Below are 27,124 nucleotides of genomic sequence, written 5' to 3'. Positions count from 1 at the left end.
GCATTAGCAAGTTTAGTTTGCAACCCCGAGATCTCCCTATTCAGATTTTCAAGTTGATTCCCTATATTCTTCAACAAGGTAGATTGCTCATTCATAGTCTTAGTAAACAATTTATTTTGCTCATATTGTGATTGCATAAAGCTCTTGGTGGATCTTTCAATTTCTAGCACCTTTTCTTCATTAGGTGAAGCATATCTACCATAAGAATTACCATTAGCAGGGTATGGCCTAGAATCATTGTGATTGTTATTTCTAATGAAATTCACATCAACATATTCTTTTTGAGCAACTAATGACGCTAACGGAACATTATTAAAATTAGGCCTACCATTCACAAGCATAGACATAATAGCATCAATCTTATCACTCAAGGAAGAGGTTTCTTCGACAGAATTTACCTTCTTACCTTGTGGAGCTCTTTCCGTGTGCCATTCAGAGTAGTTGATCATCATATTATCAAGAAGCTTTGTTGCTTCACCAAGAGTGATGGACATAAAGGTACCTCCAGCAGCTGAATCCAATAAATTCCGTGAAGAAAAATTTAGTCCTGCATAGAAGGTTTGGATGATCATCCAAGTAGTCAGTCCATGGGTTGGGCAATTTTTAACCAAAGATTTCATTCTTTCCCAAGCTTGAGCAACATGTTCAGTATCTAATTGTTTAAAATTAATTATGCTACTCCTCAAAGATATAATTTTACCAGGGGGATAATATCTACCAATAAAAGCATCCTTGCATTTAGTCCATGAATCAATACTATTCTTAGGCAGAGATAGCAACCAATCTTTAGCTCTTCCTCTTAATGAGAAAGGGAACAATTTTAATTTTATAATGTCACCATCTACATCTTTATATTTTTGCATTTCACATAGTTCAACAAAATTATTAAGATGGGCAGCAAGCATCATCGTAACTAACACCAGAAAATTGCTCTCGCATAACAAGATTCAGTAAAGCAGGTTTAATTTCAAAGAATTCTGCTGTAGTAGCAGGTGGAGCAATAGGTGTGCATAAGAAATCATTATTATTTGTGGTTGTGAAGTCACACAACTTAGTATTTTCAGCGTTGGCCATTTTAGCAACAGTAAATAAAGCAAACTAGATAAAGTAAATGCAAGTAACTAATTTTTTTGTGTTTTTGATATAGCAAACAAGATAGCAAATAAAGTAAAACTAGCAACTAATTTTTTTGTATTTTGATTTAGTGCAGCAAACAAAGTAGTAAATAAAACTAAGCAAGACAAAAACAAAGTAAAGAGATTGAGAAGTGGAGACTCCCCTTGCAGCGTGTCTTGATCTCCCCGGCAACGGCGCCAGAAATTTAGCTTGATGACGCGTAAAGCACACGCTCGTTGGGAACCCCAAGTGGAAGGTGTGATGCGTACAGCAGCAAGTTTCCCTCGGTAAGAAACCAAGGTTTATCGAACCAGTAGGAGTCAAGAAGCACGTTGAAGGTTGATGGCGGCGGGATGTAGTGCGGCGCAACACCAGGGATTCCGGCGCCAACGTGGAACCTGCACAACACAACCAAAGTACTTTGCCCCAACGAAACAGTGAGGTTGTCAATCTCATCGGCTTGCTGTAACAAAGGATTAACCGTATTGTGTGGAAGATGATTGTTTGCAGAAAACAGTAGAACAAGTATTGCAGTAGATTGTATTTAAGTATAGAGAATTGGACCGGGGTCCACAGTTCACTAGAGGTGTCTCTCCCATAAGACGAACAGCATGTTGGGTGAACAAATTACAATTGGGCAATTGACAAATAAAGAGAGCATGACAATGCACATACATATCATGATGAGTATAGTGAGATTTAATTGGGCATTACGACAAAGTACATAGACCGCCATCCAACTGCATCTATGCCTAAAAAGTCCACCTTCAGGTTATCATTCGAACCCCCTCCAGTATTAAGTTGCTAACAACAGACAATTGCATTAAGTATTGCGCGTAATGTAACTAGTGACTACATCCTTGAACATAGCACTAATGTTTTATCCCTAGTGGCAACAGCACATCCATAACCTTAGAGGTTCTTGTCACCCCTCCAGATTCACGGAGACATGAACCCACTATCGAGCATAAATACTCCCTCTTGGAGTTACTAGCATCAACTTGGCCAGAGCATCTACTAATAACGGAGAGCATGCAAGATCATAAACAACACATAGATATAACTTTGATAATCAACATAACAAGTATTCTCTATTCATCGGATCCCAACAAACGCAACATATAGAATTACAGATAGATGATCTTGATCATGTTAGGCAGCTCACAAGATCCGACAATGATAGCACAATGGGGAGAAGACAACCATCTAGCTACTGCTATGGACCCATAGTCCAGGGGTAGACTACTCACACATCACACCGGAGGCGACCATGGCGGCGTAGAGTCCTCCGGGAGATGATTCCCCTCTCCGGCAGGGTGCCGGAGGCGATCTCCTGGATCCCCCGAGATGGGATCGGCGTTGGCGGCGTCTCTGGAAGGTTTTCCGTATCGTGGCCCTCGGTACTGGGGGTTTCGTCACGGAGGCTATTTGTAGGCGGAAGGGCAGGTCAAGAGGCGGCACGGGGGCCCCACACCACAGGGCCGCGCGGCCAAGGGGGGGCCGCGCCGCCCTAGGGTGTGGCCCCCTCGTGGCCCCTCTTCGTCTCTCCTTCGGACTTCTGGAAGCTTCGTGGAAAAATAGGCCCCTGGGCTTTGATTTCGTCCAATTCCGAGAATATTTCCTTACTAGGATTTCTGAAACCAAAAATAGCGAAAAACAAAGAATCGGCACTTCGGCATCTTGTTAATAGGTTAGTTCCAGAAAATGCACGAATATGACATAAAGTGTGCATAAAACATGTAGATAACATCAATAATGTGGCATGGAACATAAGAAATTATCGATACGTTGGAGACGTATCATGTGGTCATCTTCGACCACACCTGCAGTGAGATGATGACCAGGTTCGTTATCATGGCGATGCCACCAGGTGTGTCATCTTCGAAAGTCATTTCTGAAGCTTACCTGGTTCTGTGTCGCTGCTACAATGTGTATGTCTAGTTGTTGTTCTTGTCGTGTGATGAACTATGATCGTCTCTGTTGTGTCTTGAACTATTATCGTGTTTGAACAATGATGTGTCATCTACTTGTCTCGACTATGATCAGTGCTAAATTTGTCTGAACTATGATTGTATTCTTGCTTCTACTGTTGATCGCTGGTAACCTCACCACTAAAGGGAAGAGGTAAGCATAAGCAGATTATGGGTTGCAATCAAACGACAGGGCGCCGTTCTGGGCTGCTACTATTGACGTGGGCATTACCCTTCGGGTAACCGGAATCGCCCTATCCTGTATTGATTCGTTGGAGGCCCATGAAGACACCTAGAGGCAAGATGGGCCACCTGGGCGGCGCACCAGAGGAATCCTTGGCGGGCAAGACAAGGAAGCGGCCGAACAAGGAAAGATTAGATCTAAAGCTGTTGTAAATCTAGTCGTACTTGGTTAGACCTCTTGAGACTTGGCCTCCTATATAAAGGCCAGGAGAGGGGCTGCCGAGGGACAGAATCAATCGTAGCAATACTAGCCACCAGAAAGTCCAGAGCTAGGTTGCCGCAATACTTAGCCTCTCGACAAGATCTCAGCCGAACTATTCGGCACCCCATTGTAACCCATTATCATCATAATCAAGAACAGACAGGCAGGACGTAAGGGTTTTACCTCATCGAGGGCCCCGAACCTGGGTAAATCGCTCTCCCCGCTTGTCTGTGAACCGATGTCTCGTGTCAGCTTGCAGGATTCCGCTAACCCTAAGCCCCAAACGGAGGGCATTGCCGAGGAGTACCCTCGACAATTGGCGCCGTCTGTGGGAACCCTGTCGGCACAAGATCGGACATCGGCGGAACCCGTCATGTCATCGGCAACTTCATCAACACCGTCATCGCCTCATCTGGGAAGCCCAATTCGTTTCGGCTCCTACGAATTCACCCCGCACAGCGACTTGTCTCGCTCGACTTTCTCCGATCTACAAGGCAACATGGAGATGACCTTCGGGAGCGTCCACTACAACGTCAACTCGGAAGGGATCCTTCGGCTGTTGGAATCGCCCATCTCCAGATCGACGAGCCCAAGCGCATCGTCATCACTCGACCTTTCGGCTGGCCTGACAAGCCCGTCGAGTTCGCCCGCGCCTTCGACTCCCCGTTCGGCATCCTCCATGTCGGTCGGGTCCGATGATCCCGCGTCCTCGGAGCTAACCTCGTACTACTGCACGAACTGCGACACCAGGCACGGGCTAGGGTCGAGCGACACGCCGTTCATCTGCAATGCCCACTATTCATCGGGAGAGGACAGTATCGACAGCATCACCCAAGGAGACACCCGAAGAGCGGCACCCCTCCAAGTTTATGTTGCTAACAGGGGAGATGGAGATCGCACCCCCCGTTCCAGCAGGCGAGCTAGTTTTGAGAACAGCGCCAGCAACAACAACAGCGACCATACCATCGCGGAGGAGGAGTGGGCAGCAGCCAAGGCAGCCGTGCTTAACAACACGCCACTTCCGGTAGGAACCACGGTTGGCACTCTCAATGCTTACCGCTCCATATTGGAGAAAAATCGGGAGCGACTATCCAAGGAGCAAGCCACCCTCGAGAGATGCTTATCTGCTGCAGACCGATCCAGCGAGCAACGAAGGGGCTCGCAGGGAAGTGCTTCTCGAAGTACTCACGGAGGAGGCAAACATCGATCAAGGTTGTCCAGGCTCTCAGAAGACGATGCTAGAGAAATAACATCAAATCTGACCAAGTCCTTCATGACCACAGACACCGCGGGCATGCCACCACCAAAGACCGTCGCGGGAGCAACCGCCAATCTCGCTGCATATCTCGTCAATCAGCGCCCTGAAGGTTCCATGGCTCAAGGCCACCGAGGTGCCCTAGAAAGTCTCGCGATATTGGGAGACAATCTGGTCCCGAGAAAGGACAAGACCACGTTGCAAGCCAGTGGCTCAAAACACCATGCGAGAGATGCTCGGGATGAAATTACTCAGAGCAGGATCAACAAAGCAAGGCGGCGACGCGCCGCCAGAGAGGAACACGACAGCGATTCTTCGGATGAGAGCCAGGAGAACGACGGCGAGCTTAGGGGAGCCGATTGTTTAAGCTACAAAAATCGGGAGGCGATGCCACCCAGGAAGTTCAAACCGACCCCTACCGACGCCGCCAAGTACGATGGGCAGCAAGAGCCGAGATCCTGGATAGAGGATTATCTACAGATAGTGATTCTGTAAAAAGGGAACCAGATAGCAGCAATGCAGTGCCTGCAGCTTTACCTAAAGGACTCAGCGCGAGCCTGGCTAAGAGGTCTGCCGAAGGGTTCCATCAAGTCATGGGACGACCTAGTAGAAGCCTTCGTCGCCAACTTTCAAGCAACGTACAAAAGGCCAGTCGGGATCGAAGAGTTACGGCATTGTCAGCAAAAGCAGAAAGAGTCGATGCGCGCATACATCGGGAGATTCACCAAGCTCCTGAACGTTGCAGAAGACGTATCTGTCGACAGAGCAATCGACGCCTTCAGTGATGGCATTCGACGTGAAAGCTATATAGAAGAACTCGGACGCAAGAAGCCAAAAACCATAACCAAGTTAATGGAAATCGCCAACAGCTGGGCCGATGGCGAAGACAACGTTCGAAAGCCACGACAGCGCAGCGACGACGAAGAAGATGACCAGCCGAAGCATGATTTGGGTGGTCAAAGGGATCGCAACAAGAGAAGGAAGAACCGCAGCTATGATGACAACAACTTGGTAGCCACAGGGTACTCTGATCGGCAGGATGATCGGTACGATGACAGGCGAGATGATCGACAGGATGGTAATCGGAACAACTCTGGGAACAGTGGCAACTATAAACCACGACAACAGAGAACCCCCGAACTACCCTACGCTGAGCAGATCAACGCCCCCTGCTACCTGCATTCGTATACCGATTCCAAGGATGGTAAAATAAAGTCTAGCCACCTGCTCAGGGACTGTCGGCAGTTCATCGATATGCATAAACTCATCCAGCAGGCAGGCTAGCAACAGCTACCACCACCACCACCCCCATCGCAACACCAGGTCCAGCAAGCTCAACCTCATCAACCCAACGAGGCATTTCCACCACCACGTGGACAGATGAGTATGATCCACCGGACGGGTGTTTCAAGGAGAGAAATGAAGAAGCTCACCCGAGAAATCAACCTGGCAGAAAGCATCATGGCGAACATCCCTGAGTATGTCGAGTGGTCGTCTCAGAACATCACGTTCAGCCGAGCGGATCACCCGATGACTATACCAAAACCAGGACACGCTGCTCTAGTAGTCGAAGCGCTGATAGGAGGATTCAAGATGAGCAAATTCTTCATGGACGGAGGAAGTGGACTCAATCTAATATTCCTTGACACAATCAAGAGTATGGGGATCACCATGAGAATGCTAGAAGAATCAGACACCCGCTTCCATGGGATCCTCCCTACTTCACCAGCGTACTCTCTTGGCAAAGCATACCTGAACGTTGTCTTTGGCAAACCCGACAATTTCAGGAAGGAGAAGATCGAGTTCGAAGTCGTGAACTGGGAGTCGCAGTATCACGCTATACTCGGGAGACCAGCTTATGCCAAGTTCATGGCTGTACCGCACTACGCATACCTCAAGCTGAAAATGCCTGGGAACAACGGAACATACATTACAGTCTATGGAAGTTTCTCACGCTCGGACAATTGTGATCGGGACTTTCAGAGGATTGCTTCTAAGTTTGGCCTGAGGCAGGAAATTGCTGACCTTCCGCCAAAGACCTCGTCACGCAGTATTAAGGAAGAAGAACGCGTTAGAGGAGCAACGAAGAAGTCAGCCAACCTCGCCCTTGAAGCTCTGGCAGTACAAACTTCAGCAGCCCAAGTTTCGGCAGCAAAAGCTTCGGCTGTTGACGACGCAGAAGATATAGGAGTCAGCAAGACACTGACAATCGCTGCCCAGATCCCTGGCGAAGTCGACGACGCTTCAAAAAACACCAACACGGTGACCAAGCCAGAAGATGAGAAGAACCCCTTCAATACTTAAGCAATCTACTAGCATTTAGTTTCATTTTCCTTTCCAAACAGGGCTTCCCCTTTTTTCGCTCTTTAATCCCACGTTTTTTATTAATAAGAACTCAAGTTTCGATTCCTTGAAAAGCTTTGCAGTTGACCGGAGCACCTAAACCGCATCTTTGTAAACCCTGGCAAACGATGGTCCAACACAGTACGCGGCAAAGGATCGTGCTCCGAAAAATGCCTCTACGAGTGCTACAGGATGCAAAATAAACAAGGACATTAACCTTTCCCTCTACTATAGATGCCTCTACGAGCGCCGTAAATAGCAAGAGTCCGGAAGTAAACATCAACCCACGTTCGATATTTTGCTTACGGAAATATCAAGGAACAACGGGTTCACCGGCAGTCATTACACCCGAATAATTCGGGAATGGCTGTCGAAGCATACATCGGTTGAAGGCAAAGTTGCGCATACAACGGGATTAGCAAAACCCGCAACACGAGCTGATCACTCAAAAGATTTGCCGACCAACGAAATACATACATGACTAAACGAGCAATTACGATTTGCTCCTTCAAAATTTGCCAACGGCATCAACATGGTAAAAATGCATATACATGTATCTACCAAATAATAAACGATCCTAACACTTGGATCAAGTAGTCAAAACATCTATACAAACAACCTTAATTCCTGAAATTACCCTTGCGGAGTGTCTTTTTCTTCAGGTACCTTCGAATCCTTCTCCATCTTGTCGACAATCATATTGGCAGGTAGCAAAACCTTCGGATACAGCGTCTCCAAGTCACCAGTTGCATTGGCAATGGACAGTAAATTCGCTGAAGGATAACGCGCAAGTACAAGAGCAAGCGTAAACCTGGCCCCTGCAAAAACCTGAGCTCGCACCAAGTCCCGAATCTTCTTGGTATTCCCAAACTCCGACATCAGAGTTAATAGTGTGGGGGGAACTCTGTTCAAGGGGAACATTGTCCTCCAAACTACCCTCAGGGCTTTGTAGCACTTGTCGAAGAAGTGGTGAACCTGTTGGACCCGATCCTGAAACTGTGCAATAGCCGACGCCTTCGACTGCTCCCGCCAGAAAATTTCTTCGGCTGACGACAACTGGGTCAACGCGTGTACACGCTCGTGAATCCGCTTGTTCTCCTCCGCGCGATTTAGAGATATGACTGACAGAGTGATCAGTAAAAGATCAGGCAGTACATTTCTGGTGGAAGAGTAATGACTACAAGGGTTAGGGGACTTACAGTTTAAACTTTCGGTGGCTTTATGAAGTTCAGTAAGGGCGTAGCGCTCTACATCAGCCGCAATTTCGCCCTTCTTCTTGATGATAGCAGCCAAGGCATAGGTGCTGCGCAGATCCTTCTCCAACTATGTGATCCGATCCTTCATACGTTGGATCCGATCATCTTCAGAAAGAGCACCCGAAGAATCTTCGACAGATGCAGGCACGGGGAACACCTGCAAGAAACAGCGTCAAAAAGCATGACAGACCGATTCCTTGAAACATCGGAAGATACTCCCATCGGGATAATGCAAGTGACAATATTATAACAAAGAGTGTGCTAGCAACATTGCTAGCACAGAATTTATTACAACCGAAGGTTATCCAAGCAAGACAATGTTTCACATCCAATTAAAGAAAAGTTTGCTACAAAATATCAGAGCGCCTGAGTCTGGGTCGATAAGCTAGGGCCTGCCGATGTCTTCCTTGATGAAACCAACTCAAGAAGCTGGCGTGCACATCTAACGGCAGACGCTTTGAAGGTGCTCAAATCGACCAACTGCCCATCCTCCTCCTTCGGCAGCTCCTTAGACATTTCTTCAATATCGGCCTTAAAGCCGTGACCCATCATAAGTTGGAAGGCAAGGACGGCGCCATAGGTACGCGAAGTACGTTTGAATACCTCGATAACCTCCTTGGTGTCAATCGCGAAGGCATCGATCAACTGCCCCAGAGTTTTATCTTGACTGATCTTGGGGAAGATCATCGAGTGTATCCGCGCCATGGCACCCTTTCCTTTCTCAAGAAGCTCCCGTGTGAGCTGATGGGAAGCAAGGTTCATCGACAAGCCGTTGCATGGAGAGTTGTTTGGAATTTTGTCCAAGGCGTCGGCAGGAATGTTGGCGGCTTCTGCAGAATGAGAAGAGATCATTGATAAAAGGCTGAGCCCATAAGTGCGATAATTGACAGAGGAGCACAAAAGATATTACCAAGTAAAGCCAAGGAAGATTGGCGAAGGAGTTCATCCTTTTCAGCCATCCGAGCTTCGGCAGCTAGCCTGGTCGCCTCTTCCTCCCTCAACTTCTCTTTCAGCTTGCCCAGCTCCTCCTTCAAGGAGTCGACCTCTTGGCGGGCCTCGACAGCTATCTTGACCGCACCATCTAACTTCGAGGAGGAAGATTTAACCTCCTTCTGGAGCCAAACTTTCTCTGCTTCCAGAGAAGTGAATTGGGAAGCGAAGGCCTCCAAAGAGGAGATAACTCCTCGCAGGTCCTAAAGAAAAAAAGGGGGGTTATTCAATGAAAAATCATTAAGCAAGGTACACACCAGAAAGGTTCATGTTGCAATCGAAAGGAACTTACAGAAGGGGGAGTCCTGGTAGCGGCAGTTGAAGGCGCATCCTTCCCTTTAGAAAGGGAGGAAGCGGTTGATATCTGAGCTGCGGGGGCTGCTTTAGGAACCGACGCTTCAGAAGCAGCGACGTCCGGTGGAGTGGCTCCGGGTTTGGCTTTCTTGGCCGGTGGCTCGACGAAACCTTCGTCGATGTGAAGGGAATTGATCGACAAAAAGTTATGAATGGAATGCAAGAAGTAAAAGGATGAAATACGGCTTCAGGGGAAAAGTTACTTACATATCGAAGAGGTCATCTTCATCGGCAAAGCCGCCAGTCGATCTCTTCGCGGGTGAAGACCTGGCCTCCTCCACAGCTGCATCAATAAAGGCATCATGATCAGCGTCATCATCACGCACTGATCCTTCTGTGTTGCAAGCATCATCGGCTGAGGAAGGAAGGTTGGCATGGGCAGCTTCCGTATCTATCGGGTTGTCACATTCATCCTCTGGATCTACATGTTCGGCAGTACGAAAATCAACAGGGACTGAGGAACCTCTTCCTTCAGAATTGTCATTTGGTGAATCCTGCAAGTTTCCAGAAACTATGGGAACCTGCTGAAGAATGAAGTGAATAAGAATAATGGAAATATGTCGACTAAACAAAAACTGTCGACTGAGCAAAAGCAGCATAATAAAGGTATAAGAAAGAAAGTTACCTCTGACAGCGGATGGTTGGCGTCAAGAGGAGCGTAGGAAGATATCAATGGGATCGAGTCCTCCTGACTAAAGAGAGTAAGGCGACGGACTTCATCAAGCAGCTCCTTTTCCGACGGTTCAACGACATTGATTCTGGTTTCATCTTTTGGACCCGTATACATCCACATTGGACGAACCCTCGCCATGACTGGCTGAACTCGACGCCTCAGGAACACCGCTGCTACCTCCGTGCCAATCATGGTTTGTCCATCGGCTTCTTTGATCCGAAGGAATTTGGTGAATAACTCGTCGGCTACTGCCTTTTCGTCAGAAGAAAGAATGTTCCTCCAGGAATCCTTCGGCTTAGCCTCAAGAACGTCGACAAAGCAAGGGAGCTGGGATTCGGTTGTCACAGAATCTTTGACATAAAACCACTTCAGTCTCCATCCTTGCACGGATTCTCTCATCGGGAAACTAAAATAGTTAACCTCTGAGCGAGCCACGAACCCCACACCTCCAATGACGAAGGATCCATTGCTACTGCTGTACCTCTTAACGTAGAAGATTTTCTTCCACAATCCGAAATGGGGCTCGATGCCCAAAAATGCCTCACAAAGGGTGATAAACACAGCAACGTGAAGGATTGAGTTGGGAGTAAGTTGCCACAGTTGGATTTCATAAGTCCGAAGAAGGCGAAGGAGGAATTCATGGGCAGGAAGCGAAAGACCCCGATGTAGAAATGATAAGAACACCACGGTAAAACCAGCAGGAGGATTGGGCCGAGAGATCGCACCTGGAAGAATCACGTCCCCCTCGTCGGGGGAGACCAACCCAAGGCTTCGAGCCCTCTTCTCATCATGTTTCGTGATGGAGGACGCCAGCCAATCTCCTGGCTTGGCTAAAGAGCCTGGCGGCGCCGGCGGCCCCGGAGCCGTGGGAGGAGCATCTGAAGGACTCTTCCTTGAGAGAGTGGAGGAAGATTTGGCGGCGGCACCACCAGTCGTAGAGCTGCCGGCGGCAGTAACATTCTTCTTCTTCACCATTGTCTAGATCTGGGGAAGATTGGAGAAGCGGTGGCGGCGGCGCAGCGGCTGCGGAAGGAAGAAGAAGGAAGGCAAAGGCAGATGTGAGAAAGGATTAGGGATTTCTCGCCCTTTGGAGATCTTAAGAGGAGAAGAGTTGCGTGAGCACGTGTCGTCGATGCCAGTCTATCAAACGGGCCTATTTCCGATTAATGGTTGCGGGAATCGAGGAGACACCTTGGTAACTGTGCGCAGAGATCGGAAATTGCTTGAAAACAGGACCAGACAGAGAGAGAATGGGCCCAGCGGGTCACGTCTTGTCAGTCAAAATCAAGATATTGATAAAACGTCATCAATGACGTCATAAAGGTTGCCTGAAGCACTCAAAGGAATATAAAAAAACTATCGGATGGTGAACTTGAATCTAAGCACAGATTACGAAGCATCTGCGCTTAGACTCGGGGGCTACTCCCATCGGGAGCGCTGACGCGCACCCGATATGTTGGGGACTCGAAGAAAAAGTGATGAAGAAAAAGAGGGTTGTTTAGCTCGAGTCTGCACCCAGTTGCAAGCACCTGTGCCCAGACTCGGGGGCTACTCCCATTGGGAGCGCTGGAAGCGCACCCGATAAAATTTTTTGCACTCCAGGATCATGCCCGGGGACTTGATTCTGTGTAGAGTAACGTTGTTTTGCCATCGGTAGTTAACCAACAAAAGTTGGGCACGTTACTCATTATCCCTTGCGAGTGGAAAATATATCGGATGACCTATGAAGACCTGCAGAAAACTTCGGCAGAGAAGAATGCCCGAGTAGTACAACTTGAGTCTACGCACGGATTGCAGGCATCCGTACCTAGACTCGGGGGCGACTCCCATCGGGAGCGCTGACGCGCACCCGATAAAAAGGACAATGCTGATTCAAGGCAAACAAAGACAATCAGGGAGAAGAACATCAACAGAAAACATGCTTCAGTCTCTACCCGAACAATGTTCGGCTAGACACTCGGGGGCTACTAACGTGGGCATTACCCTTCGGGGGTAAGATAACTGGAGGCCCATGAAGACACCTGGAGGCAAGATGGGCCACCTGGGCGGCGCACCAGAGGAATCCTTGGCGGGCAACACAAGGAAGCGGCCGAACAAGGAAAGATTAGATCTAAAACTGTTGTAAATCTAGTCGTACTTGGTTAGACCTCTTGATACCTGGCCTCCTATATAAAGGCCAGGAGAGGGGCTGCCAAGGGACAGAATCAATCGTAGCAATACTAGCCACCAGAAAGTCCAGAGCTAGGATGCCGCAATACTTAGCCTCTCGACAAGATCTCAGCCGAACTATTCGGCACCCCATTGTAACTCATTATCATCATAATCAAGAACAGACAGGCATGACGTAAGGGTTTTACCTCATCGAGGGCCCCGAACCTGGGTAAATCGCTCTCCCCGCATGTCTGTGAACCGATGTCTCGTGTCAGCTTGCATGATTCCGCTAACCCTAAGCCCCAAACGGAGGGCATTGCTGAGGAGTACCCTCGACAACTATGCCTAAAAACCGACCTACCAAACGGGCAGACCTCAAATCTCCATGAGATAAAAAAAAACTATGTGCAGACCACCAAACAACGTGGCTTTTATGGCCCATGACCCGTCTGCGATGCCCAGAGGCCTTCTTCCCACTGCGCCAGTGGTGCAGCAAATTGATGCAGGCTACCAAACGCGCTCTAGAGAGTGGCGTTTGTTCTGTGCATGGGGATCCTGTGCACGTATCCACCATTAGATTCATTTAAAATGGTTCGAGATTAGCATATCAAAAGAATTTTTGGGGGTAGCCTACCCTATACTAGTACTCTCTCCCATTTTAAATACATTAATTTAATTTCTAGTATTGGATTTGAAATAGCCGTATTTATTGAAATAGTATAGATGTATTAGCATTATGTTTGAATATGTGTATTTATTTCCATGATATCTTTTAAACAAGGCTAACAAGGGTTATGTTTGCTAAATTTAAAATTTGAAATTTGAAATACATTCAAACATGATGATGCATAATAGAACTCAATAAAACTAGATATGAAAAATTGTGTCTCCAAATTGGGCTCTAAGATAACTGCCAAACATTTTCTAACTTTGATGGACCAAGTTTGAATAAAAAATCAGAGAAAATTTTTGCCAAGTTTCACAAAGTATCAACTTGTTTCACCAAGTTTTGAAAGTCGATTTCAAAAACTGTCAAAAATTATTCAATTAATATTGGTCTTATTTTGAAGCTCCCTTCATTAAAAACTTAAATATTAAAATGGTTCACAAATTAAGCTTTCCGTTCAAAGTCTACGGAAGTTTTAAGTTACTAGATGTTATAGTATGGGTAAGAGATTATCGAAGAGCATCTCCAGTTGCGTCCCCCAAACCGTTTCTTAAACGGCGCCGGATTGAGCGTTTGGGGGATGTGTTTCGTTCGTTCCGCGTTTAGGGGACGTCGCTCCCCAGCCGCGTCCCCCAAAATGCCGCCCCCAAACATTAAAATACTTTCTTTTGCATTTTTATTTCAATAAAGAGAAGAAATATTCCACAAACTAATACATAATTGGGAATGTGGTTTACACAAAGACATAATTTGGAACATGGTTTTCCACAAACTAACACATAGTTTGAACCATGATTGACATAAATATAAAATATTGCAAAATAACTAAACCTAACTAGGCCGGGCATCGAATCTTTCGAGTGGTCGCTGCCAAGAAAGAACACTCGAGGGCACACCCAGTCACCCAAACTGGAAAATCCAGCTGGTGAGGGTGCCCCTGTTGGTTCTTCCGATGAAGAACAACCAGAAACCTCCATGCATATATTCGATGCGAAGAAACAACACTCTTCAAGCGTCGTCCTCCTCGGCGCTGTCGTTGTGGTAGTTTCAGCGGCAACGCGTCTCATCGAACACCTTGACGCTCATGTCCATGTCACCAAAGTAGGAGAACACGAGCACGAAGCTAGCTTCGAGGCGGTGGTAGCGCGCGAACTTCTCCCAGCCGATGTGGAGGTACATCTTGCCGCGCGCGTCGTAGATCACGTCGACGATCCACCGGCAGCAGCCGCAGTCATCCTCCGGCAGATGCAACGAGCCCAGGCGCTTGTCGCCGGCGACGAAGTCGGCGAAGATGTCCGGCAGCCTCTGGATGCCGTGTGGGTCGCCCTTGAAGACGATGATGAACTCGAACAGCACGGGGCCCTCCTCGTCCTGCATGTCCGACGATGAGGACGACGACGGCGTCGCAGGCGACGGCGAGCGTGTAGCTCTGCCGCGGCCAGGACCACGACCACGGCCGCGAGCTCGGCCTCTGCCTCTACCAGCCATGGCGTCGACTCTTGAGATGGTAGCGACTAGGGTTGGGGAGGGAGGCGCTAGGGTTTGTGTGTGAGAGGGACGATGAGAGGCTGCCGTTTTTATAGGCCGGAGGGAGGCAGGGGAGAGGTGGAGCTCATAACGCCGACACGTAGAGCTAGGTGCAACGAGACGCTTCGATGCGCCTCTGCGGGAACTACACTATCGATGCGCGCCAATAACTTCCATCGCGAGGTAAGCGACGGTTAGGTTAAAATTCAATGTGCCGCTGACAGGTCGGTCCTGCCACTCCCCGCCTCGCTTTTCGGTGTGTCCGACGTCCCCGGAGCTTCCCATGTGGGGCGGGGACGGGCTCGGGGCACCGAACACCATATCGGGCCGCGCCAGACAAAAAGCGTCTTTGGGGGACGCGGCTGGGAACGTTTTTTTGTCTGACGTGTCCTAAATCCCTTTAGGGGATGGTTTGAGGGACGTGATTGGAGGTGCTCTAAAACTTTAAAAGAAAAGAGGGATAAACAAGGATGTCTCGTGCATGGGAGAGTTGCATTTCTCTGTCCTACTCGGAGTGCGAGACATAGAACATCATCACTTAGAGCATCTCCAGTCGCGTCCCCCAAACCGTCCCCTAAAACTCGCCGGATTGAGCGTTTGGGGGACGTGTCAACGCAGCCCCCAAATAAATATTGGTGCACGAAAATAAAGGTTTTCATTCAGATTTGATTATATATTACCAAGTTTGAATGAAAATGGCTAGATTTCATCTAAACCTAGACTACTGACCGCCCGGTGGTGCGTTCGATGGCCCCGCCCCATCATCGCCTCCCCTCCGCCAAAGCTCCTCCTGCGCGCCTCCTGTCCTTCCGTTGGGCGGTGGCCAGACGCCGCCGCTCTAGTCGTGCATCCTCGTCCGCCATCCCCTGCTGCGCCGCCTGGAGGGAGAGCTCGATGGCGTGACGAATCTGCGCCTCTTCAGTAATATGCTAGTTTCTAAGTACCTGACTTTTTGAGTTACATGACTGAGCTCCAGAAGTCCGGATAGAGAACTAGAGCCCGACTCAGATAGTACTATTCTAAGAGCATCTCCAGCCGTTGGAGGCCCCCGGGCTGAATTCCGGACGAAATTAGCTCCGGATTGGATCAATTTTTGGCATGGGGAGCAACAAACTTCCAGCCATGTGCACCCCACGCCGAGCTGCTCATGAGGTGTTCGACCATGGACCATGCCGGCTACGACCTCGCTCACGCTGGTCTCGCTGGCCTCGACATCCTGCACCTCGCCTCCGCCGGCCAGCCACGACCAGCCCGGCCACGACTTCGCCCGCACTGGCCCCGCTTGGCCTCGACCTACTGCGGCTCCGCGGGCTCGAGGGCGCCACGGCCTCGCCTCGCTCGGGACGTGAGCAGGTGGGTGTGCGGGGGCCAGCCGAGTGAGAAGAACGGTGCCGACCAAGTGAGGAGAGCGGGCGGCCGCTGGTGGTGCGGCGGCGAGCTGGGACGGCCTCGCTCGGGGCGTGGCGGCGTGCGGGCGTGGCCGGCGGCGCGGATGGAAGAGGACCGGCCTCGGCGCACAGCGGCGGGAAGAGACCAGCGGGGACCGGGCGCCCGCCGCCGATGGCGTGGACGAAGGCGGAGTGGCGTGAGGGGCGGCGTGACCGGAGGGTCGGGAGGGTGGGGCGGTGGGTCGGCTTGGCCGGTGGCCGGCGGGGCGGGAGAGCCAGGGCGTGGTCGTGGCCGGTGGCATCGGGGAGAGAGAAAGGATGGGGAGAGAGAGGTGGGTGGGGGGACCCGTGTTTATTCTCTATCTTTCACTGACAGTGGCCCAGCGTGCGTGATTCGCTCCATCCGGAGCCCCCGGGAAGACCCCGGGGAACCGGGGTGGACGTGGAAAGTCCGGCCAAAATAAGCCCAAATCCGGACAAAAATGAGAAATCGGAGGTGCAGCTGAACCAAATAACGCCGTTCGGATTTAAAAAAAAAAAAAGCCTCAGGGAGACGAGTGGAGATGCTCTAACATTTAACCCTGGTGAATACCCAGCGTGCTCACTGCTCAGCCACTCCCGGCAGATGCATTCGTAACAGTTGGATCTTAGATGGAAGTCATGTGGATCGTCGATTAGGGCTGGTAAGGTCGATTTATTTTACCGCAGGAGAGCCCACTCACGACGAGCGATTCTCCAAACATGAGTATAATGCTGAGCCGACTGAGTATGTTACATCCATGTGACGTTTTGCTTAGCTAATAATTTCACGAGAATACGACATGGATAGCCACGGAAGAAATGCTAATCGAACCGTATAATGTGCATGTCTGATTGGACAGCACCTAGAACATACCCATGCAAGCAAACAGACAAGTACATTACCGATTCGGACAATCTGGAAGGACTAGTTGGCAGCTCGACCAGCTCACATCAATTTAAGAGTATGAAAGTGTTGCTACTCCGAAACAAAACAACAATGCGAAATGAAATTTTATAATTTAGTTACTCCCCGCTGGTATTTTTATAGTCCAGCCACAAGTCAACTACTGTATGTTAGACAAAAATTTCAAAAGATTGTTGGGCGTTGGAGCCTGAGATTTAATTAGGGCATGTTCAACGGGCGACGCATTTTGGACACTCAAATTGTCCGCGGACGTCCGTTTGCGTCGCCTGGTGGACGCGAAAATGACCACGAGGCGCGAAAAGTCCGTTTGCGTCGGGGGGGGGGGGTCAGCGGTGCAACGCATTTTTGACATGCAACTGTTTTTTTAAGGACTCCCCAATTTGTCACCAGATAGATTGCTCGAATCGAAGAAGTTCGAACATATTTAACATACAAACAAGAACAAAAAAAAAACTATAAACTAATTCTTGGGCTTCTTATTAGAAGGCCCTGCCTCGTCGTCCTCACTACTGCGCCTCTTGCTTGTCACCTCCTCGTCGGAAGAGGAACTAGCGGATGACGCGTCCGTGGAGGAGTTGGAGTCGGACGAAGTGTCGTCTTCGTCCTCGTCGTCGGTGAACGGACGACGACGACGCGCCGCCCGCGTCTGTGCCCTTGCCCGGGCCCTGGCCTCCTTCCTTGCCTTCTCCTTGTCGTCCGCCGCCTCCTGCGCCTCCAGCCGGGCGAACCTGACGTCGGAGTCCTCCTCCTCCTCGTCCTCGCCGTCGCAGCCAGCGGCGCCTCTGTCTTCCTCCTGGTCGTCGCTGGCATCGGCGCCACCGTCCTCCTCCTCCTCACTCGGCATGGAGGCAGGGTCGCCGGGCGTGGAGCCCGGATCGCTGGCATCGCAGGGCTTTCCCACCAATGCAGCCATCCCGGCGACTTGCCCTCACTCTTCGAGTCCGACGGCAGGGTGTAGTCGCTCATGGCGTCTGGCTAACCGGTGTTGGAGAAGAATAAGAAGAAGAAGCGGGCGGTTCGACGTGAAATATAGTACACAGGGGTTATATTCTGTGGGGATTAACGGCGGCGCGTATAACGAAGAGGCTTGTGGTTGCTCTTCCGCGGCGGTTCGACGCTCCATTCCGGCGGTTGGCGGGTTGATCGGCGCGGTTGCCACTCCGGCGGTTGATATTGGCGCTCTTGATGTGCTTTAATTCGAGGCCGATCGAACCAGGGTCGCTGCCAGACGGGCCCGTGGGGGAAGCGAGCGGATGCTAAGCGCGACCGCGGAGACGCAAACGTGTCGCATATTTGCGTCGTGTTTGCGTCGCGGCAGACAGCCCGGATACGATGCGTCATCCCGCTGGAGCAGGGTGCAGACGCATTTCCGGTCCGCGTAACGGAAATGGACAGCGTCCGTTTGCGTCGTCCCGTTGGTGATGCCCTAAGGACAAGCTGGGAACTGGCTCCAATCATAGTTTCTTGTTTTCTATTTCCCTTCAGGTTACCTATATAAGAATATGTTATACTCCCTCTGTTCCACCACAAAAGTATTTTAACTTTGCTAAAATTATAATGTATCTATCTACTAAATAGTAGTGTCTAGATATATTTAAATTTTGACAAAGTTAAGACACTTTTGGTGGAATGGAGGGAGTATAATGTACGTACAAAGGTCTCAAAGAAAATGTATGTAAAAATTGCGCACATGATGTACCGATGCATCAATCAAGCAGCTTGAAATTCTAATCTTAAAAAAACTTATATTTATTATAGCACGTTCTAATTTTATTTTGAAAATGACCCTCATAGAACAAATTGTACGGGCTGTCTTTGCGAATGGCATAAATGCAGTTATGGGCTTTATGGGAGGCCCTTGTTCATGGGCAGGGAGAAGAGGATATTTCTTATCCAAAATGGGTGATGACTAATGAATAATCTATTTTGCCACATCGATAGCTGTATGCCAGCCAACAGCCAACCATGTCTGGTTGATCCAGAGTACAAGAAAACTCATTGCACCTGTTTGACATTTGTTCCGATCCAAACAAGTCAAAGGCAATCAATAGTATAGGACGAACAGCGACCATAATCCTTATCTGCTGCTTCGATTTCTTTAGTGAGCACCACACAAGATGCCAGAGATGGATAGACACTACATAATGGGAGACTCCTCAGAATTTTGTAACCTACGAACTTCGTGTAAAATCTTTATAATCAAGTTCCTCATTCCTTGAACAGAGATGCATCTTGTTTCTAGGGAAAAAGGAAGTACTGTAATACATCATTAAATTGGTGCAAAGCAACAGCACCACGCGATAAGCTACCCTCAAACAAACATAAGCAACAACCCCTGTTGATTTCGAAACAGGGAAACCTGCTGGAGAAGTTACATTATACTCCTGGGATCCTATTACCATGTAACAGATCAATAAGCTTTGACCCGTTTTTACAACATTGTTACACCGACTCACAAAGTCTACAAACACACAACAGTTTTCAGATGCAAAAGGATCTATCTGGATGAGACACTATCGGGAACAGCATGTGGTGGGGATTGAGCATCCTTGGAGGTCCACGGAGCAGCACCTCCGGTTGCACTGAAAAGTGAGTGAAATCTCAAGGGAAACCCTTCATCGTAGATATCACAGAATGGATGTGACCCGGACAGAGTGGTCTGCAGAACCTGTAACATAGATTGGCAGCGTGGGATGCCAGTCCACACTTGTTACAGGTGCACTATGAGGAAGTGTCCTCAGCCCACTTTCGTGACCTTGCACCTGAAACAAAAATAGTTGATGGCTGTGTTGGCCTCTACTTTGGCAAAACAAACTGAAACTTGGGAGCGTGGATAATATGGAAACCTGGTATATTGGGGCCCGGACCAAACCCGACGTAGCAAGGAGCCTCTTGCCATTAGAATCCAATGCTACCTCATGCATGCGTTTGCTAAAGCTCTCTGGGTTGCAAAACCTGGTCACATAAGATGAGAAATAAGCAAGGGAATGATTCACAGTTGTGTAATACACCAAACATCGCATACCATGCAGTTCTGGCAAAATACAAGTTTAATTCAAGTACTCTACCAGTTTGTGTACGACAGATTCCACTAGCTGGACTGCCTACATGTAGCTTAATCCTACACGTATAATAATGCTTCTTTCAAAGATTCACCTAGTACCAAGAAATCTAGCACGGAATATATTTACCATCAGATATCTGAGGCTGTGCATTCGCATGTGATAGCTCAAGATCATTAGGAAGAAATCAGAAAAAAAAAATACTCTGTACTAATTATCACTTTGATGTATCCTAATAATTTCTAAATTCTATGCTAGTGTTGAGAGTTTCAAGTATATATATCTATAACTGTCCACCGATCCTATATATAGGAAGGGCTCAAGAGGAATACTGGTGTTCCTTAAACCTGTGGATTGAAAAATAGTTTACTGTGTGAAGTCTGTATGCCACATGCCATACCAAAAATCAGAAGAATACATTAGCATCAAGATCTTGCTAGGAAATGATTGTTTTGCCTAAAACTAAATAGTTGAAAACTAAACCATGTGTACTCACACACATTATCAAACTAGCACCTCTTTGGAATGGCTACATGATTATTTTACATACTGCACGAGTGGATATGGATGGTAAACAGATTTATCATATATGCAGACTTGACACTTTTGAATTTTTACACTCTCTGTTGCTCCAATAAGTGGGACGATAATATATGTGAATGAAACAAAGAGTTACTGTACATTTTTATCAAAGCAACACTAGCTGCCATTTGCAATTCGGTAATGATTCACCAAATGGCAAATACTCTTACCTACTGCAATCTCTTGACCAAAGAATCTGACCTTGATTGTGCAAGCTCCACTCAAATATCTAAAGATCATACAGTAAATATTAGATACAGTACAATCACGCAGGCTAGCTAAAGATTATGGAGCATATATTTGAATATGAAATGAATTCATCTAAGTGTTAATTGAAAGTTACACGGAAGCACATTTGGTGCACATGAGCACCAGTGCTCCCAGTTTTCAAAATATTTAAAAATCGTGCATTTTTTCTTCAAAAAATCGTCACATTTATTTTATGAATACATACACATGTCCTGAATACTCGTGTGAAGTTTCAGTAGAAATTGCATTGTATTTTGAGCTACATGAAAAAAAATTGTGGCTATGTATAGGAGTAGATATTTGTCAGAAATTTGTCTTTTTTGTATAGCTCAACATACAAGATATTTCTCTCCAAAATTCCTACCGTAGCTTCGGAATGTTTATATGTATGTGGGTATTCAATTTCAATTTTTTGGAATCCAAAAAATATGATTTTTAAAAACCAGGAGCACTGGTGCTCATGTGTCAAACACATTCTTCTAAGTTACACTATAAAAAATGCTACGGCTGTTATTTTGCTTAAACCTGATTAAGTATTGGAATTTCTGATATGGTTCATATGTCTTAGTGCTACCACTGTGTCCTATACTTACAAATATACATTAACATAGTTACTTGCATTTAACACTAAAAGGGGATATATATACCTTTCCATCTGCGCCTAAACTGAAGATGCTTGTTTCAGCTGGCCCAAAAAGAACTGAGCTGACAGGGGAATCATGGGCAGGCCATCCAGTGATTTGAAGACCAGCAGACATGTCTATGTGCAGTCAAGGGAGTACTATGGACTCCAACAACCATAAAACCCAAATGATATCTCATAGAAGCAACACAACCAAGTATTAGCGTCCCTCAAGCAATAACTGATGTCAAATACCAAGTCAAAGGGAGTTAACATAATAAAGATGGTGAAGGAAAATTGCACTACAAGGATACCAAACATGTGAATCATTCCATCTGTTGCAGAGGCTGCCAGGATCTTCCCATTGTGATTGAAGCAAACAGAGGTAATAGCAGGTGGATCCTCGCCAAGAGGGAGGACTGTCTTCACAATAGAAGAAAAGGATATATCGGAAAAGTTACCGGCTGGAGTTTCATATAGGTTAAAGATACGGGAATGAAATAAAAAATCAGTACCAGAGGCTTCCATGTTTTCATATGCCACACTGTCAAGGAAGCAAATCCGGTTCTGTCAAATATAGTTGATCCATGCCTGAAAAGTAATTTAAAGCTGAAAATAAGACAATCTAATTGACAGGACAATAAGACAATGTTATTTGTGAAGTATTATTTGTATAGTTTAAATGATATGTGAAAAAAGAGAAAAATATCAATGGTGCTGTCAGAAACAAGAATAACTGTATCTTTTTATGTAGGATCTTGCAGTAACTAACAACAGATTTCTTATGAAGCATGAGATCCAAAATTTACCTTCTTGATGCAGCTGCAGAGACGAACACAGGATCTACAGGGCTACACTTCAAATCAAGCACACTGCAAGAAATTGAAAAGCTTCATCAGCATAGCTACAATTTTGAGCCCCAATAATAGACGATAACTTCTAACCTTGGAAAATCTTTTGATGTACTCAGGTCACAAACAACTCGCTTTGCATCAGCATTCCAAGCTTTGATACCTCCATTAGCTGTGCCTATGAGCAGCTATTGTCAAAAGAAATGGGCGATAAAATAAAAATCTCAAATATGTTCTTCAAAGGTGAAATGAATAGGAAAAACTAATGTGATACAGTTCAAATATTTAAAAGACATACCAAGCGGTCAGATCTGCATTCCCAAGAAAGTGTGCTGACTTCAGCCCCACAGTATATAGTGGCATTTTTAGATGATGGTGTTGATGAGTCATATGTCCAGATTCTTGTTAAGAGTTTAAAAAACAACGCATCAAAATCTAGAAAGTTCAGTTAGGCAAACAAAATCCAAATTGAGATAGCAAACTTACCTCACTGTGCCATCAGTCGATGAACTAGCAATATTTGTTCCAGAAGCAGAAAATCGACAGCTACTTATTGAACTGTTATGGCCTAAAAATGTTTCCTGTTAGCAGGTTTAATTAGTCATATAGGAAACCACGAAAATGGATGAATACTAGGGATAAATGATAGCTTACCTGAAAACCTACTTTCACCTCAGGAAAGTCTTCCTCTGTCACTAAAACCTGCTCATTATCTGCAAGAGAAGAAACATAATATAGGTTTCATATAGAAGACGAATATAATCTTGTAAATATGCAACAGTGGTATCGATGAGGCTATTAGCCACAGAATCAAAGCAGGGTGGATAAGTGGCCGCAAGCATCTGGTGTCCTCTCTGACAAGAAGATCCCTCCAAAGCTATAAATGTTCTATAAGACAGCAACCAGACCTGTGATGCTATATGGAGCAGAATCTTGGCCCACCACATCCAACCAATGAGTGTCACAGAGATGTGCATGCTAAGGTGGACGTGTGGCCATATAAGAAAGGATCGGATCAGGAACGAAGTAATACGGGCTAGGCTAGGTGTTGCAGCGGTTGAAGAGACGCTTGCCCAACACCGACTAACGTGGTTTGGGCATATCCAGCGGAGGCCTCCTGAAGCATCAGTGAATAGTAGGATTCTAAGGGGTGGCAAAAATGCTAAGAGGCAGGGAGCGACCAAGGCGGCAGTAAAAAGGTACTTGAAGGATTGGAATGTACCTATAGATCTGACACTTGATAGGATTGCATAGAAATCAGTAATCCATGCGCTGGAACCTTAATTTACTTTTTCTGTACTTTGCTTTTTCTCTCTCTTTGGTTGCCACAGGTTTTTGTTGGGTTTCATCTCTAGCCTACCCCAACTTGCTTGGGACAAAAGTCTTTGTTGTTGTATGTTCGGTGATGCATAAAAGTAATCCAATGTATGGTAAATATTGGAATGTATGATGGAAAAGAGAGTTCCACATTTGGTGAAAGTAAGATAGAAAAGGTAAGACCTAGATCATTAGTTATCTCACAACCAAACAGTGAAGACTTATACATATGCCATCAGAAAACCAGGGAGTCCCAAGAAACATATGCCATGAAAAAAAAGTACTCCCTCCGGTTCATATTAATTGACTCTAATATGGATGTATCTAGACACATTTCAGTTCTAGATACATCCATATTGGAGTCAATTAATATGAATCGGAGGGAGTAGTAAAAAGAGCCAACCTGCATTGCTCATCTGAAAAGATCCATGTAATTCGCCATCTCCTGTAGAAGATTTCGCTGAACTCGAAGTCTGTGAGTCAAGGCCCTGTCCAGTTCTACTTGAAGTCGAGGATTCTTCGTAGACTCCTGAGATGTTGTGTCCCTCAAGAGAGGAGCCAGCTGTAGTAGTCTTGAGTAAATTCTTGTGTCTGAACTCAGCGCTGCTACCATTCCTGTATTTTTCAGTTGAGAAATATTTAGCAGACTTCCTATGGTGCTTCAGACTTGCATGAACTCTATCAGTCACATTCTACTTCATGCTCTAACATCTAAATTATTAAGCTAGGTAACCTCATTGTAAAGGAAACTAACAAGAAATAGATCAACATAGTCTATCCCATCTCTAAAACAGCTGTAAATATGCAAACAGATAATAGCTGACGAATCCATATACGATTACAAAGGTCATGCATTCGTAGATAGATCAGTAACATTGCAGTCCAAAGAGCATAGGTTTACCTTTTCAACGAAGAAAGTTCATCTTCCTTCACCTCTAACAGCGCTTGTAGCTCTGACAATTTGCTATTCAGTTGTTTTATGTCACTCTTGAGGCATTTGATGGTATTCTTTTCAGTGCTAATCTTCATAAGAGCCGGGATTCGTGGGAAACTTAAGGATAAAACAGTGGCTAAGCAAACCATAACATATAGCTTGGTGATTGACAAGAATGATGATAAAATTATAACTCAAATAAGGAGGTTGCATTATTATGGACAAATAAGATATTGTAAAAGGATATGAGTACCACTGAATATCCCGCTCAAAAAGTTCCGAAATGAAAGAACCAAGGTATCTGACCATTCTTTGGAGAAGTACATACGGAACTGAGGATCCAAGCCTGGGTTTTTAATATATGGTATAGCTGCATAGTATTATTGAGATTGACAAAGCATGAGTACAATGCACACACAGCGTGGGCAGCAGGGCATTAGAAAGCTAAGGAAAACGCACCAAACCATGGTAGCCAATCTTCACGATTTTGCATCAGATAATTGCCACTTGCGCTGAAGAATTCAACGACTTTGTCTTGCCTTCCAGATTTCAAAGCACTGACGACATAATACCGCAATATTGATTGCTCCAGTTTAACGAGCGCCGTGTAATACACTGTGTCCGTAGGTGAAGTGAAACATTGCTTAAAGAAGCTAAAGAGGCTTAGCAGTCTATCCAGTTGGTACTTGGGTATATACACTGAGAACACTAGGTCTAGTATCTTGTCTACTTCAAAGTTCCTGCCAATCTCGGTAGACAATTCCACCTCGTAAGCTTGCAGCGTACTTGTGAAACCCCTGAACACGAGAAACTCCCTCACGAGTTCTTCCGCATACTGCAAGTTCTCCATTTCTGTCCAGTATTATTGCAGATTGTAAGAAATAACAGCCGAGAGCATAAAACTTCAAGCATAGTCCAAGAGAAAATACGCTAGATACAACACTAAGAAAACAATGACTCTGCCCTATTATGTGATAACTGACAGCACTAACAAGTCTGAAGGTTGATTCCCCTCAATAAAGCATATGGTCAAGAAGGGGCGGATCTAGAAAGTGTTCCGGGTGTACAGGCAGCGGCACACCCAGAAATTGAAGATGCTAATGGGGTTTAACTAATCATAGGATGAAAACACGCTCATACCTCAGAACTCAATTGCCAGAGATTGCGGACGGGGCGGAGACAGCAGGAACGTGATGTCGCCACGAGGAACGGCGATGGCGGCGACACGCGTGAGAGACGGGGGTGTTGGGAGGGGGTCGGGGCGTGGAGCGGGGTCGGGTCGGGGCGTCGGCGGTGACGGCGACGGCACGGTGGGCTGCTACACTGCAGGCTGCAGCTGGGGCAGCCGGATTTGGTAGGTCAAGACTCGGGAGGAAGAGCAACTGAACAAGGAAAAGGTTCAGAAAAGAGGAGAAGAATTTGGCAGTTTGGAATGGGTGCGATTTTGACGGCGAATTTGATATTTTGGCACTACTTTTCAGATAAACATACACGAGGTGCTTTATTAAAGAAAAGTATCTATTTTCAGATTTTCTTTGACATGTGGCATGGAGAAAAAACCCTCCTAAACCATCTACTCTCTATGTCCCATCAAGATTGTCGATACACTCAAATTTTAACAAATTTTAGACAAACTTCGTGATATGAAGCGAGTACAATGGTAGAGAAGGCATACCATGTAGAGAAGACCAAAAAAAGCATACAACGTGTCACCTCTTATTGTCATTCCTTAGAATTAATGAGAATTAATTTATTTATAGTAGGAAAATGGGTTGCTAAGACAAGACATGTGGTACAATCAGAAAAGCATTTTCTTGTTTTCTAAAATATCGTCTCTTAGCTAAGAAAAGGAATGCTTCTCCTTATTCATTCTCTTTTCTCTAACTCAGCAAAAATCTAGCATGTCAACTATAAGAGAAAACTAACGTATGCTCATTGTGCATGCCCTTGCTCCCTTAGACAAAATCATTAAGGGGCTTATTGGTGCGCTGACTATTTAAAAACAATACCATCGATTGAGAAAAATGACCTAAAATAAAATGTAAGTTGTTTCTTCATGAAAAGATGTTCCTCTATAAGGAGGCTAAGGGCACATATAATGGGGTGATGTCAGCCTTCCCTTAGAGATGCTACGTCAGGTTTTTGCTTAGTTGAAGGAGAGAGAATGAAGAGAGAGAAGGTTGTCTTCCCTTAGCTAAGGGATCATCTCTTAGAAAATAAGGAAAGACTATTTTCTCCATTATATATCACATATGTCTTCCCTTGGCAACACATTTCCTACCAAAATTTAATTATTAATATTAATTGCTAGAGATGGTCGTAAGAGATAATGCATTGTATGACTTATATCTAATGTCTTCTCTAGCTGATGTGGCGGGATAAGAGAAGGCATGTCTTCTCTACCATTGTCCATGCCCTAAGAAATC

At 46.5% G+C, this 27,124-nt stretch overlaps 1 protein-coding gene across 1 annotated transcript; it reads right to left on the bottom strand.

Annotated features, from left to right (window-relative positions):
• Positions 1-19,260: 19,260 nt before the first annotated feature.
• Positions 19,261-26,118, bottom strand: LOC127300127 (uncharacterized). Its single transcript, XM_051330207.1, has 16 exons — positions 25,839-26,118; positions 25,158-25,550; positions 24,947-25,068; positions 24,666-24,808; positions 24,168-24,379; positions 23,102-23,160; positions 22,934-23,028; positions 22,746-22,848; positions 22,541-22,635; positions 22,406-22,468; positions 22,112-22,187; positions 21,911-22,019; positions 21,622-21,734; positions 20,896-20,954; positions 19,928-20,036; positions 19,261-19,843 (listed from the first exon to the last, which is right to left on the bottom strand). The coding sequence occupies exons 2-16, from the start codon at positions 25,546-25,548 to the stop codon at positions 19,709-19,711; spliced, it is 1,884 nt and encodes a 627-aa protein (XP_051186167.1). The 5' UTR covers positions 25,549-25,550; positions 25,839-26,118; the 3' UTR covers positions 19,261-19,708.
• Positions 26,119-27,124: the final 1,006 nt, after the last annotated feature.

Source organism: Lolium perenne, chromosome 1, assembly GCF_019359855.2.
Source record: "Lolium perenne isolate Kyuss_39 chromosome 1, Kyuss_2.0, whole genome shotgun sequence".
Taxonomy (NCBI): Eukaryota; Viridiplantae; Streptophyta; class Magnoliopsida; order Poales; family Poaceae; genus Lolium; species Lolium perenne.
The sequence above is the reverse complement of the archived record's forward strand: the minus strand, read 5'-3'. Positions and strand labels throughout refer to the sequence as shown.

Bases quoted from the DNA above. Each gene is read 5' to 3' on its own strand.
- LOC127300127 (XM_051330207.1), bottom strand. From the start codon at position 25,548: ATGGAGAACTTGCAGTATGCGGAAGAACTCGTGAGGGAGTTTCTCGTG. The intron at 22,849-22,933 runs GTAAGTTTGCTA...ACTCTTAACAAG, and splicing joins TCGACTGATGGCACAGTGAG to AATCTGGACATATGACTCAT. The intron at 19,844-19,927 runs GTTTCCATATTA...TTTTTGTTTCAG, and splicing joins TCCGGGCCCCAATATACCAG to GTGCAAGGTCACGAAAGTGG.